General features: G+C 40.4%; 1 protein-coding gene across 8 annotated transcripts in view; it reads left to right on the top strand.

Annotated features, from left to right (window-relative positions):
- Positions 1 to 15,609, top strand: part of ZGRF1 (zinc finger GRF-type containing 1) — a 58,301-nt gene that overhangs the window by 5,027 nt on the left and 37,665 nt on the right. For 4 of the 8 annotated variants that reach the window (XM_053252930.1, XM_053252933.1, XM_053252929.1 and 1 more), the window contains 6 exons: positions 754 to 2,824; positions 5,095 to 5,174; positions 8,200 to 8,298; positions 9,903 to 10,088; positions 13,520 to 13,622; positions 13,712 to 13,815. In XM_053252930.1, coding sequence (XP_053108905.1) covers positions 754 to 2,824; positions 5,095 to 5,174; positions 8,200 to 8,298; positions 9,903 to 10,088; positions 13,520 to 13,622; positions 13,712 to 13,815 — 2,643 coding nt within the window. The remainder of the gene's footprint in view (positions 1 to 753; positions 2,825 to 5,094; positions 5,175 to 8,199; positions 8,299 to 9,902; positions 10,089 to 13,519; positions 13,623 to 13,711; positions 13,816 to 15,609) is intronic. The other 4 variants (XM_053252936.1, XM_053252934.1, XM_053252935.1 and 1 more) reach the window with 4 other exon arrangements.

Raw genomic sequence — 15,609 nt, 5'->3', positions numbered from 1 at the left:
GATGTGCACGAGCCAGTTCAGCACCTCCTTTGGGAAGTGGCGAACTGGCTTGCACATCCTCAGCTGAACCAGTTTGGTGGGGCAGGGAATGATAATTTAACTTAATGAGTAGGTAAGCAGGTCCTTACCTGCTCTGCTGCCATTCCGCTGTGGCCTTTGCTAAAGCGAGTGCTGTGCCTGGAAAAGCGGCAGGGTGGTAGCAGAGCAGGTAAGGGCCAGCTTAATCTGTTGCCTCACTGCCTGCATGACTGGCTTGTGCGCATCCCTGTAGTAGACTAGTGGATTTTCTGAGCGCTGGAGATTGGTTAATGTCCATGCTCCTTTAATGCCAGTGTTACTAGAAAAAATGTGCATGTTGATCTATGCAGGATGCTGCACTGCTGCAGTTATTGTTAGAGACCTATTAACTGAATAATTCAAAACAGGTAGATTTGACAGCAGGTCTATGTAGATTACCAAGCCTATAGATTTATTTCTATGGGCTGTAGTACATGGAACTATTTGGAAGGTCATCAGTGTTACATTCACCTTTTTCTTGTTTGGGTGGTGGTGAGAATAATATTTAAATAGTTAAAATATTTATTATATTTTAATTATCAATTGTTAGAAAAGAAATTTCTATTTTGATTATTTATTGAATTGGTAGAATATTACATAATAGAGACATTGAGCAGTACATAACTCTGTTTCTTAACAGTAAAATTTCAAATGCTAAATTTTCCACAAATATAACTTAAAATGTTTTGCTTCTAGGGTTTCCAGGGGCCACGCCAGGTAGAAAAGAGAATGACAATGGAAGAACCTGCAGTAGCAATATCTCCTCCAACCAAGAATTCTCATTCATCCTTCCCTTCTCAGTTCTACATCTCTTCCCCATTATTTTCTGTACCTTACAAGAAGGAAGAGACCAGCTTACTTCCAAATTTTAATAGAGATACTTTTGTTACGAATGAGAGAGACCCTGAATCTGTTGCCTCACTGGCTTTTGCACCTTATGCTGAAGGTCATAAAGTAGTACCAAATAGAGGCTGTAGTATTGGTAGCCCAGATACTGAAAATTGGAAGCCAGAATTTCAGCTGAATAATGGAATGGTCAGCCCAAATTGCCATGTGAGCAATGGTGGAACAACATTCCAGAATATCCGGAGTAAAGCAGAAATTATAACACTTCTGAATTTTAAAACGGCACTGAGCAGAGAGCAAAAGCATTCTGAAACTCCACAGGGTGAAACACATGCTTCACTGAAAAATCTACCTTTGACATCAATGGAATTAGAATGTCATCCAGATGGTTTGACTTTACCACAAAGCACAGACTTTTTGTCTGATCAGAAGATTGCAGCTACATCAGAATCTACAAGCAAATCTAATGGAGAAACCACTAAACACACAAAGCAGTTGAACTCAGAAAGAATTCTGCAAATAAAAAGTCGATGGGATAGGTACTTGCCATCACGTTTAGCAAAGGAGGTTCCTGAGCTAAATGATGCGGAACACAATGACAAGAATGCTAACAATTTACAGCCAGTTCAGAAGGAGGAGAATGGCATTAATAGGAGCCTGTATAACAAGGATCATCATAACAGAATTACTCAAGCCTCTGCTTCCTTAGAAATTGGTATTTCCCCCATTAGCAAAAGTTCTTCCAAAACTCTACCACATAGTTCTGTATCAGCTGAATCTAACATGAGTAAAGGGAATGAAGTTGCATCCTCTTCTGGTAGTATTCATTATTCAAATGGTACAAATGCTTTGAAAACACTTGCAGACGGTCATTCTAAATCCAATCAACATACAATTACTGATAATTTGGAGTTCTGTCATACATTAGAAAATGAATCTTATCCAAGTTTATGTTCTGAACAGTTCTCAAATGGCTCTGTGTATGGAGATCTTGAGACTCTGGATAAGCAGTTTCCAGAAATTAACTTCAGTCTGCTGGATTCGCTGGATTTTAGTGACACAGAGGATGGAGAGCTTCATGCAAAGAGCATACTTTCCCAAGGTTCAGTATATTTGAAAGATGAAACTGAGACACCAACTGGAGCCAGTGTTCAAAAGAACTGTGAAATTAGTAATGTGAAAAATAATGTGCAGACAGCATTTTCACAAGGCGGAGGTGTGAACTATGTCTCGAAATCTCAGCCATTGCACCTTTGTGAAGAAATTCCTGAGGATCTGGAGGAAAATGATGCAACTCTTCATTTTCGTAATGAACCAGGCCATTTGGAGGCTACAACTGTTGATGAATGTGTAGAGATAAATGCAATAAGCATCCAACATATATGTAATCTCAATTCTTCAGATACTTTTGAAGAAGGTAACAAAAAAACTGTGGAGGTTGGAGCAGACAATTCTCAGTTGAGCTGCATAAGTAATAACATGAAATCAGCTAGTACTTTGTTGGCTTTTAGTGAAAAAGATAACTCTTCCAATAGATCTCCCCAGGATATTTCAGATGAACATTACACTGCACCGAAGAAAAGTTATGATCTGGATTTCAGGCCAGTCATTCATCCCTTAAATTGTGAGACTTCTTCCGATGAAGTGCAAATGAGTAAAAATGAATTCAAAAATGAAGTGGGTGTCTTGGATTCCATTTACAAATTCAGTCAAGATAAGGAAAATAATTCTATTGGTGTTAAACCTTCAGTTGTTGATTCTATAAGTCTACCTAAGATAGCAAATGATTTCAACATGTTTAGATCTCTTACAGAACATAGCACAGCCTTAGAAAGTCTACAAATGATTGAGCAAAATACTGGCATATTGATCGAGAGACAGACACTAACAAGGAAACATGAGTCTACTGGAGGACTTGAAGGTTATTAACTTGAGTTTTTAGATCATAACTTACTTTGAAATTTGTGTCTTTTCTACTGTCTTACCCAATTCCTTTTGCCCATATGGAGTCTCAAGGAAAGTTGGTTCAAGCAATAAGGCACATAATAAGTTCTCTATAAGGATTTCCAGCCATGATGCACACATGCATCTATCTATATGCTATAGTTACAGGAAATTTAGATTTTATACTTCTTGAATTCAGTGAGAGGCTTTCCAGTCACTGGGCTTGAGCAAAACCCTTGTATAAGAGAGGACCCTCAGATGCTTCACTGTTGTTTTTAATAGGCCCAATTGTTTCAGATAAATATCCTTTATCAAGGGCACTTCCACAGTTTAAGGAGTGTAAAACCAACCAGCCTCACCAGAATTCTATTACTCTTAAAATTAGCAGGATCTTCATCTGAACGTGTTGGGCCTTTTAAGGACAACAGTGAGGCATCTGAGGGTTGCCTCTTACATTTCTGTCTTCTTGGTGGTGCCTTCACCCTTCTGTTTTCCTTATACCACCTTAGAACATGTTTGTAGTGATATTTTGTATTGTCTGGGCAAAGCAATAAATGTTTCTTAGACCTGGTGCTGACAATGTTTGTGGGCTTTTTACCGTGGTAGAGATCAGGAGGAGGATGTGGGTTTGCATGCTTCTTTCCCTTGTGTGAATTTCCCCTTCCCTCTAAGCTGTAGTGCTATGCCTGGACTGGATCTAACCGTGGTTAACCATATTTATTTTCTAATTGGGGTGTGTAAACTTCTGTTAAAATCCTGATTTCAAACTCTGATTAAGAAGGGAAATTCTGTTAGTGTTAAATCATGGTTAGCACTAGTGCAGATGTATTTGTAAACCATGGAGCAGATAAGAGAATTCACACAGAGCAAAGAAAAATCTTGGTCTTTACAATTGAAACTATATGTAAGCTAAACCAATTAAATACTACTTCAAAGTGTGCCATCAAGTCTATTTCGACTCCTGGCACCCACAGAGCCATGTGGCTTTCTTTGGTAGAATACAGGAGAGGTTTACCATTGCCTCTTCTCACGCAGTATGAGATGATGCTTTTCAGCATCTTCCTATATCACTGCTGCCCGATATAGTACCAGCGGGGATTCGAACCAACAACCTTCTGCTTGTTAGTCAAGCATTTCCCTGCTGCGCCACTTAAAGTGACAAATAATACTACTTTAGGTGGCTGATATTGTACTTTTGACTTAAAAGAAGCAGGCACTTCTCCTTAAGGTATTTGTGTAAAGATGACTGTAGGCACAAAAGGAATTATAATGGAAGCCTATGCTTAGTGAAAGCACCTGATCACTTTTCAAATTCAAATGAGCAGCTACAATGCTTCTTCTTCTCGAAATATATTTAAAACTATGAATATATAAAAAGAACAAAATACCCCTTGCTTGTTCAAAAGTTTATCCCACTATCTAGTATAATCTTAAACAATCAATGGAGGGAGATTCAACATCTGCTCCAATTTGGGTTGTTTTACTGTATTTGGCATGATCACCCCCTGTAAATTGCCCTATTAAAATATTAGTCTTTTGATCCACTCTAAAATACTCTTGATTGGTTTCAGCTAACTTACGGTTTCTTTCATTGGTGGCGGACAGCAATAGTAGCAGTTTACATAGAAAAATAATGTAAATAAATAAGTTGCTCTTCCCCTACTCAGTATAAGAATCACCACTTTAAAAGGTACCTCTTTGCTCAATTGCCACAGCCTGACCACACACGAACCCTACTTTCAATCTCATAAACAATATACCAAGATTGTGAGGTGCATACATCATGCCCCATCTTGGCATATTCTATTCTGTTTACAGCACGGATGTGGACATCTGTCTCTCACTTCAAATTTCAGTTACAGATGTCCCATTCTGTGCTGCAAGTAGGGTAGTATATGCCAAGATGGATGGGTTTCTATGTCATGCCCAGTCTCAGCATATTGTTCCTAAGGCTGGAAGTAGAGTTTGCATGAATGCCTGGAGCTGCAGTAGTTTCGTGCTGTATGTGAATCTGGTTATAGGCTGTAGGGAAGAAAATCAAGTTTAGCCCATCCAACCAGTGTGAAATGCTTTCCCAGATTGGGCAGGTCCTTTATGTAAGCCCAATCTATCCTCTGATCATTCTGAACTTTAATTAAGATGCCATAGTGTGACTGGTTGCATCGATGCAAGATATATCTTTAAATTATGTTTTTGTTGAATTTGGCTGGTGATTTGAGGTTTACTGTTTTTTCACCTCTTTTGTAGCTTTGAAAAAGCTTGCTGAAGCACCTTGTTCTGAAGATGTGCCAATACCCTCTTGTTTGTTTTCTGGTGTTCCTGAAATGGTAACTTAAAAAAAAAAAGGATTATCACAAAAGAAAAAATTATGGTTGGGATCTAAAATCACTGCACTTCTGTTTATATGTGGAGAGGCTGTTGCTGATTTCCCCTGCTGCCTCCTGCACTCCCTAAAGCTATCTCCAGAGGGTCAAGGGACCTTTCAGAGTAGCTTTTGGGTAGATGGGGATTTAACACACCCCATCTTAAATGGCAAGAATGGAAATCGGCAGTATTTCAACACTGGCATGAGTAGAAGTACTTCTTGCTTATATAGCGGGGTCTTTGGAGCCAAGGCATTTCTAATAACAATTATCACTATAAAGTGGTTTTTCCAAATGTTCAAAGCATATCACATACATTGGTTGGGTTCTTATGTACCGTATTTTACGGAGTATAAGACGCACTTTTTTCCTTGAAAAATATCCCCCCAAATTCAGGTGCGTCTTATACTCCGATTGTCCGGGGAGAAGTTGAAAGTTTAGGGCTTGTCGGGAAAGAGAGGGGGAGGAGGAGGAAGGGTTCGGAAGGATTGGGGTGGGGGTTCCATTAAGGGCGGGGGAGGGTTTACTTATTCCTCCTGCGCTTTCCCCACTCCGTCGCTGTATTTCCTTTACAAATTGGGTGGCAGGATACCTCCCTGCCGCCCCTTTCTCCTTTAAGAAGCCTTTTGCAGTCAAGCAGGGAAAGGGGCGGCAGGGAGGTATCCTGCCGCCCGATTTCTAAAAGGAGCCCAGCGGGGAAGGGGGCAGCAGGGAGGTCCCTGCAGCCCCTTTTCCGCTGGGCTCCTTTCCAAAATCGGGCGGCAGTATACCTCCCTGCCACCCCTTTCCCTGCTTGGCTGCAAAAGGCTTTAAGAAAGCCTTCTTAAAGCTTTTTGCAGCCAGGCCTGGAAAGGGGCGTCACGAGCCCACGCAGGCGAGCGCCAGCCCGCAGGAGCCGCCAGAGGCACAAGGTGAAGGAGGTCCCGAGCAACAACTAGCAGCAGCCGCTGCTGCCGCAGGTCACCAACGTGGGCTTGGTGTTGCTGGCAGGAGGGAAATGACAGAGCGGGGCTTGGTGGGAGGGCTTGGAGAGGAGATGGAGGCGAGAGGAGAAGGAAAGCTCGAAAACTGGATGAAAATTTAAGGTGCGTCTTATAGTCTGTAGCGTCTTATAGTCCGTAAAATACGGTAATGGGAAACCACAGCCTTTGGAAAGCTGCAGTCTGGTGCACTTCCCTCTCCTGCTGTTTTGCTCATGAGTTGAGAGTAAAATCTTCCACTTGAGGTTTGAACTAAGACACAGTTCTGAATTACTTACAAACAGGGGGAACTGTGATTTAGTTAAAACTATACTTAGGCCACATTTGCACATAATGTGGAATCAAGGGTTCAATGGACCTGCAGTTCCTACCCCCACCCCCACCCTGACCTGTCCGCATTCAGCTGTAACCCCCAGGACCTGAACTGCAGTCAAAAAAACTATATAGAGGAGGGGGCTGCTGGGCTTCCTCATTTGCATGAAGGACAGCTACGGCAGGCAGCCAATCAGAATGGAGAGAGTAACTTCCTACCCTCCACTCCGGTCTCAGAGAAGGCTGCCTCTGGTTCAGAGTTTGGATGTTAACCACCCAGAGACAAAAGTTTGGGCAGTACACAAACCTCAGATAGGAGCAGCAAAACTCAGAACAACCCAAGGGTTCAAACTGGAGTTTGGGGAAAGAAACCTCAGGTCACTTTTTGAATGGGAGAGAGGATCCATGCATTTGGACATACAAGAAATCCAACCTCTGACTTGTTTAACTCCAGTTTCCCTTTATGTGTGAATGTGGCATTAGTTTACAAACCAGGATCTGAAACCACTGCAGGGTGGCCCAGATGCAATGGGAAACCCCAGCCCTGGAAAACTGTGAGCTTGCATGTTCCTTTCTCTTTCCTCTTCTGCTCATGTAGTTACAAATTATGGCTTGTTAGGTTCAGGACTTTGTGGTTTATACAAAAGCTGGGAGTTGTCATTTCACAGAATTGGGAAGTTGGGTTTCACATCCTGGCTTATTAATTGGAGTTAAACGCAGTTCCTGATTTCACACAAGTTGCAGAGCTTTGGTTTTAATGAGCCAGGATACTGATGTCAACAGAGTTGAAGAAGTGAGGTGAGGTGGGAAGTGCACATGAGGGCCATGACTCTTTAATCTAGTTGGAAACTATGGCTTTTAATTACGTTTGTTTTAAATGCAACTTTGCACAGTTGTGCAAATCCCTGGATTTTCAATGCAACTATGCAATCTTCTTGGCTAGTGCAACTTTGCTTGTTATGCAAGCTCTTTATTAGTCAGGGTGTCAGCCAGTGTTGTCTTACCTGTAAATGTGTGTGTGTGTGTGTGTGTGTGTGCACACACACACCCACACCCTATACATATTTAGGATTCAGGATTTAAAGTTAAGCATGGCTATTGAGAATTTTAAAACAAATTCCATAGCTAAGCCAGCTGAAATGTCATGAATGCAAGATTGAGAACTCATATGATGGAGACATCACATCTCTTATATGGCTTCTCCTGGGAAGGAATCTACATGATTATGCTGGGAAATGGAATCCTTTGCAGCTCTTTCCCATATCACTATGGGGAAAGCACTGGAAAGGACTCTGCTTCCCAGTGCTCCCTGCACACCTTCTAGGATGATGCTGAAATGCAGCAGGATTCCATGCTCTTGAAGATGTCATCAGAACCAGTAGGAAATGTATTAAAGAACTGGGTCCTGCGTGGAGGTGTGCATTGGGAATGCTTGCCTCTGTGCAGTGCCAGAAGGGTGATGCACATATTCGGTTTTGGTTACTTAGAGCCAAATAATTGCACAGGCCTATTTCCTACCCAAATGTTAAGTGTTTTAACTCCAATATAGTTGTACTTTCAAAATAATTTCCACTTCAATCTGCAAACTCCATACAGTCTTACTGAAGCTTTTTTTAATGTCGTGGTTGTATTATGTAACTGTATGCAAAAAGTGAGTGTTTACCAACTACAGAATGGTTTTTACTATTTATTTCTAGAATTCTTCCTTGAACAGTGGTATAGAGAAACCCACAGCAGCTACAGGAAAAGTGCAACATGACCAAAGTCCCTTTGGAGTGACTGGCAGTGAACCAAAGGTATAATATGCATCAAGATGATGAACAAAAGTGATCAACAAATGGCTTGTATTCAGAACCTTGCAACTGTGCCCAAGGAGATTGTGGGCTTCTGTTTCTTAAGTAGTCCACTATGCTACATGTCAAACTGTGTTTGAAACTATGGGGGTTTTCAATAGATGTTTATGATGTGGCATAAGGTATCTGTTTGAAGAAAAGTTAAGAGTGCCACTGAACATGCTCTGTCCTAAGGTTCACCTAAGGAGCTCCTTAAGTGTTTAAAAATAGCAGTAAAGTTGCATTCATCACCTCCCCCCCGCTCCATCGGAAGAATACATTTTAATAAAGTAATGAGTATGTATGCTTAGATAAGCTACGGTATTCAAAATACTGAAAAATGATGTGCCTGTCCATCCCATGAGATTTGGTCTTCCATAACATATTTCTTTCATGATTGAAAATTCACTAACTGATGCAGTTCAAAGGCAACTTTTGAATGGTGTATCTGAGCATTCAGACAGTGAATTAAATTAGTGCCATCCATGGTGACAACAGGTATAGTGTAACAACATATTTGCTCTAGTCTAGGTACATAATCAGGCTTCAAATATATTCAATTTCTGGAGCTCAATTTAATTTATATTAAATATGTATTTGCAAATTGAGAGCTTGCATTTACAGCGTCTGAATTCAGGCCAAAGGCATGAATCCATAAACATGAATGTTTTCCCCAACACAATGTTTTCACACATTTCAGTGAGTCTGAATCCTGCAGCTAATTTTGAGTGTCCGTTGTGGAATACTGGTGATAAAGCTCAAGTTTGGAGGGTTGGAATTATATGCTTGATAAGGACATCTTTAGCTTTTCATTTTCATAATTGTAACTTTTAAGTTATGGGAAGTATCACATTTTGAACTGGAACAATACTTTCATTTTACCTGAAGTTCAGGTGATGTGATAGTACCCTGTCCACAATCGTGAAGACTGAGCAGCCCTTTTTGGAAAAGCTCAAGTAAAGCAGATAAAATAGTATATGAAACTTTCATCTGAAGTTGAAGAACTCACTGGTTTCAAACATCTGAGAGAGAGTAGATATTTTAGTGGGTTGTACAGTCACAGTGCTGACTCCCTGTTATACAGAGTTAACAAACTGGGAATCAGCTGTAGGTAGACATGTACCCACAACCCTTAACTGTAATTAAGCAGTCCATCAGCAGTGATATGAACTGCTGTTAAGGTTAACCAGGATTCCTGTTCAAGCAGGATCTGAAATTGAAGTCACATACCTGCCAATATGTCTCTATTTTTCCATTCTCCTGAATGGGAAAATAGGGACATGTTGGCAGGTGTGAAGTAGGTTCACATTCTGCTTAAGGTTGTGAGGGTGCCCTTATAACCTTAACTGGAATTTGCTTTAGGGAGCAGTTGCCAGGTAGGAACATGCATTTCTAAAGCCTGCCCCTGATTTGTTAATTGTGGTTAAAATGGTGCCAGTGTTACATCTGTACTGGTCCAGTGGCTTCCTGTTTTTTAGTTATAAGCAAATTATAGTGATCTTCCTGTGTCTGAGATGTATTCTCAATCCATTTCTTTACCATATTTGTTTTAAACAATTGTTATATAGCCGGTTGAATTTCAAGGCTACCAGGTGAAAGGATCAGCAGCTAGTGAAATAATGATGAGAAAACCCTGTTCACATCTTAGATGGGATTCAAATGGTGACATGGCAAAGCTTGAAAGAGCTGCAAAGGATGCTTGTTTTTTCTCAGCTCAAGAACTGAGCAATACCATGCTACCTGGTTTGATGGAGGTAAACTGCAGGTGTTTTTCGATAGCTTTTTGAAATCAATGAACATTTGAATGTGAAATAGTTAAGTGACCATGACTTAAATATGTGGTATATTTACATGAAAATAAAAAATTGGTTAGCACACTCCTTACCTAGATCAGATTGTGGGGGGGCAGGGGGGATCCTGAACTTGGTTTCCTGAATATTGTCTGAAAACACATTTATAAACTTGACTCCACCTCCATACTTTTCTGCCCCCTCTGCATGGACTCCATCCTGAACATATTCATTGTGCCACTTCTTTCAAATCTCTCCTCAAAACCCACTTTTTCTGTAAGTTTGGGTTAAACCATTAATCTGCATTCTCAGCTTATCATCAAAGGTCAGTGAACATTATTCGCTTCCTCACATATATCCATTGAAATTCTTATCTCACCCTCCCCCCCCCCTTTTGGATCTCACATTGCTAACTGCTTGAGGGCACTGTTCTGTTTATCCCTTGCTTATGAAACTCTGTTAAACACAACTGGCACTATATTAAAAAGATAATTATCTAATGACTGACAAACATTTAAACAAAGTATCCTGATAACCTAAGCTGAGAATCAGGCTCAAACCTAAAACAGGTCCTATTTTGTGCTGGGGCTGTTTACCAACCATTACGCAGTGTAATGTTACAAACCATGACATTACAACAGCTAGAGTTAGCACGAAACATCTAGATAATATGCATGGAAGCTTATGTATATGGCCAATTTTTTGTTTTTAATAAAGCATATTTTTGTGTTTAAGGAAGCAAGCACTGGATTCTGAATGCAATGTTTTCTCCTCGCCTCTGAAATAAAGCCTCAGGTTCAGAATTTTTGTTTTGTTCTGTTCAAAAAATGTGGGTAACATTTTTAATCATTGTGACATTTATAATCAAACTTGTAGTGCTTTTCAACCAAAACACTGCAACAACAGGATAGACCCAGACCATACATGTGAGCATTCCATCCTCTAAACTGCATCACCAACATTTGGGAGTCTGCAACCAACCTTTTCTAAACATTTTTGTGGTGTGCATTCTGAGGTCTAAAAAAGCACATTTGACTGCCTTCAGGGACTCTTGCCATTGATTTAAAAGAATAGGACACTTGAGCTCCCTATTCTAGAGTTCTTGTATGTAATTAATATGAATTTTATCTATCTATCTCTAAATTTTTGATATCTCTCTCCCCCCCTCTCTCCCCCTCCTATGTGCCACAATAGAACATCATCCTAATTATTTTTTTTAAGGTTTTGCAAATTCTAGACGATGCAAGTCATTTAATAGTACTAAAGAAAGACATGCTGTTCTGGTAGCTCCAGGTCTTAACACTCACATCCATTTCGGAGGATGAATACAACTGAAGGAAGCCCGGGCAGGTGCATATATGGGGGAGTCAGTCATGTGACTTGCCTCTAGGGGGCCCCCAAGGCAGTGGGCCCCCAGACAACTGTCTCCCCTTGCCCTGTTATAGTTAAACCCCTGATATATCCTCTAAAAATAGGAAACAGGTATAAACATTGGAATACCTCTCTCTCTCTCTCTCTCTCTCTCTCTCTCTCTCTCTCTCTCTCTCTCTCTATGCATGCCTAGGCAATACATTCATTTTAACATTTCTCTTACCCCAAATACTTAGAAAGCTTAGACCACATATCCAAATAACTTTTCATCTGCTCCAAAAACCTTGAAATTTTTAAATTAACCATTAAAGACAATTTTCTAGCCACTACAATACCTAAATAAATAAAAGATTCCAGAAAATGCCTAAAACTCTATATTTTATATTTAACCGTACTATCCTTTAGACCGAAAGGCATTACCACTTAATTGACTAACCAGATACAGACCCTAATCCTTGGATTAATGAAATAAGGTTAGGAATTGATTTTTTTGGCTTATCAATAAAACATTATCTGCATATAAAATCACCTTATATTCAGCCTCACCTAGTATACTGCCATGAATATTCTTGGAATATCTAATTGCACTAGCTAAAGGTTCTAGCACCAAATCAAACGCCTAAAGCCTTTGGAGCCAGGCAGTATATAAAAAGGTAAATAGATTAGAGGGGATAAGGAACATCTTTGGCATGTACCATGATCCAACTTAATTGAAGATGACATGATATCATTGGTAATCCTCTGCAAATATGGAGCTGCATACAACATTTGAACCTGATCCAAAAAATGTTGAGGGAATCCAAACTTAAACCAAAAACCCTATATGTATCTTATCAAAGCTTTTCTCTACATCCAAAGAAATAACCACAACTAGATCTTCCTTATCTTCAGTTAAAGCCACAATATCTACCAACAATCTAATATTATAAGGCCCCTGGTGACCAAAAATAAACCCTCTCTGAGAACGATGAATCTAATAGATCTAATAGTATCCATTATCTCCTCTAAAGACAATGGGGCTGCAAGAAAATCCATCTGATCATGCATTAAATGTGGAAGATATTAGGAATGTGCCAAAACGTGATTCTGATGTCAGAATCACAGGCAACTCCCTTTTAAAATCAAGGGCTTACATAGCCCCTTTAAAGCAGAGGAGAGCAGGTCCGTACCTGCTCCTCCACTTGCCTCCATTGCCGCCATCCTGATGTGTGATTCCCCCCCCCCCAGCTATGCCTGCATGTCAGCAGGGCATCTCCCAGCTGACCTTGTGCGGCGTCAGCATACACATGGCCTTTGTGCATGTGCGGCGGCCATTTGCGTGACCAGCATGGTCTGGATATAAGCCATTGAGAACGGGAGTGTGCAGCGACCACAAATGGTTGCTTTTCATTTTTGAGGAGACGTTGAGGTTCCTGATAATTATTATATGTGTATAGGTTTCCTTATTAATTTGAAGCTGTTGATATGGTTGCTTGACACTCAGCATTTATCCAAGTGGCATAGCCTGTCTTTAAAAAGAAAAAGGGATACAGGTAAACCCTGTTATCTGTGGGGGTTCTGTTCTGCAGGGGAACTGTGGATATTGGAACCGCGGATAGTGGGGCATTGTGGCAATGGGAATGGTGGGGGTTAGGTTCCTGGAGACTGGGGGAAGGGCAAAAAAGGCAAAACATTTGGGTTTGTTTTTTGTTTTTGCTAAATAAAGTGCCCTACCATGCTCTGCAGGTCTTCAGTCTTCCAGGAATGCCACCCACCCCACCCCCCGGTCCCAGAAAATAACAGAAGAAAATGGTGTGTTTTTAAATAGTAGCCACAAAATGGTGGCCAGAAATGACCTCAGTGGTCATTCTGGCCACCTCAACAGCATGCATATATAGGACTTAACCCTTTGTATTCTGCGCGTGCCAGGGTTGGGTGCCTATCTTGGGACCATGGATACACGGAACCGCGAATAGCAGCACAGCATATAGTGAGGTCCACCTAGATTGATTTATATTTCATTTTCCCCCCTCCCCTGCCAACAGCCTCTAGCCTTAAGGAAATTTCCAGAAGATGATCTCAACAAAATCACAACTGAGAATTTTCACAACAAATTCAACTTTGAGGAAGAAGCCAATAACACATTTTGTAAGTGACAACCAATATGAACTTTCAGTCACCAAAGCTGAATATGATTATTCTGCATGAATGTTCTGGGTTTTCTTCCCCTTTAACAGTGACATTCAGTGTGTTCTCTAAACCACCAAACCCGGTCATGACACATTCTCCTTCTGATCTAAATCTGGATATTTCACAGTGTGATTCAATGGAGCCTAATGAGGTATGATGACTGAACTAATGACTTCATTTTTAACCATCCACATTGACGTCACATGAACATTTGGGCCTTTTTAATTTAGAAAGAAGGTGGGGCGGGGGACATGACAAAGGTGCATAACATGGTATGGATTAGGTTCCTCCCCCCACCCCCGCCCCGCATAATGTAAGAATCTCCTGGGGTCATCTATTTATTTATTTATTAGATTTATATACCGCCCTTCCGATATGGCTCAGGGCGGTTCACAACATGATAAAAACAATTAAAAACAAATTAACAATTAAAATCAAACTATTAAAACACAATAAAATCAATAAAACAGCTAAAAGCCCTGAAAATCAGGGCAACAATTTAAAACAGTTTAAAACAATCATTTAAAACTCTGGAAGGCCATCTATTGAAGCTAAATGCTGGGAGATTCAGATAGACAAAATAAAGTACTTCTTTATACAATGTACAGTTGAACTATGGCATTTGCTGCCACCAGATGTGTTGATGGCTTACTTGTGCCTGGTTGGGCACTGCATGAAGCAGGATGCTGGACTAGATGGATCTTTGGCCTGATCCAGAAAGGCTTTTCTTCTGTTTTTATGAGTTAGTGTTATATTGATATAGTTAGATATCAGTTTATCTAGCCCAGTGTTATCTATTCTGACTGATAGCGACTTTCCAAGGTCTCCGGTAGGGATGTGCAGAATGTTCTGCCCTGAAACTGGCTGTTTTGAGTGTTCCAAGCTCAGAATAGAATGTTCTTTAAGTGAAAAGCCTGTTTGGAGCTCAGAACAGAATTGCCCATTTCAAGTTAGAACATTCTGAGCGCCATTTTGGATTCCAAAATGGCACTCTTTTGGCATCTGTGCACTCATGGCAGCCATTTGTGTGGTCAGTACCACTACACAAATGGCTGCCATGCGTGTGCCAGAAGAGCACCATTTTGGAATCCAAAACTAGGTAGTTATGACTAATCACCAGTGAAACCAATGAGACAAGTTTGTCCGCACAATTTAAGCCCCATTTAATTTCAATGGGATTTAGTGATGACTAATGCAGTCTGGGGTACCAGACTGAATTACCAGATTTACCTGAATCCAGTATCAGTACCAGTACCAGATTTACATGAATCCAAGACTAGTTGTTTCCCCAAGTATTTTGATGTTAGAAATGGGAGGTCGTCTTAAATTTAGAGTCCACTCTCCAAAAGAAGAGAAGTCTTTCATTTTGACTCAAGCATACTTTCCCTGGAGGCAAAGGTTCCTGCCTTGAAACACACCGGGACTTGTTTCAGTAATACATTATTATTGCACTGTCCCTCTTTTCTTCTTTAAGTTGACATCTATGTGGTGCTATTCATGTCGTCCATTTCTGATATTAGAAGAGACATAAACATTTTGGTGAATTGTTACTGCGTAAGTTATACTTAATATCAAAACTTTCAATATAAAAACTGTTATTGAGGAAAAAATTGAGCAGGGAAGAGGAGGATCGTACTCAAAAGTACTACCAGAGGAGTAAGATTTTTAATTGTAAACCGCCCTGAGCCATTTCGGAAGGGCGGTATAAAAACCGAATGAATGAATAAATATGCTAATTTTTTTCTGTAGGTCCCACCTGTCATTCTTAATCCTAGGATCAGCCACACCCACATGGCTTGTCATTCTAGAAAGAAGAATGCATGCTGTCTAAAATCATGCAGATTTTCCAAGCTTCTGCTTTTTCCCGTTTCATCATTTCAGTGTTCTGGTCACATAACTTGTGAAATATAATACAGAAGAATTCCAGATCTTACCTACATTGTTA

This window comes from Hemicordylus capensis, chromosome 5 (genome assembly GCF_027244095.1).
Source record: "Hemicordylus capensis ecotype Gifberg chromosome 5, rHemCap1.1.pri, whole genome shotgun sequence".
Taxonomy (NCBI): domain Eukaryota; kingdom Metazoa; phylum Chordata; class Lepidosauria; order Squamata; family Cordylidae; genus Hemicordylus; species Hemicordylus capensis.
Note: the sequence above shows the minus strand (reverse complement) of the source record. Positions and strands in the feature narration are given on the sequence as shown.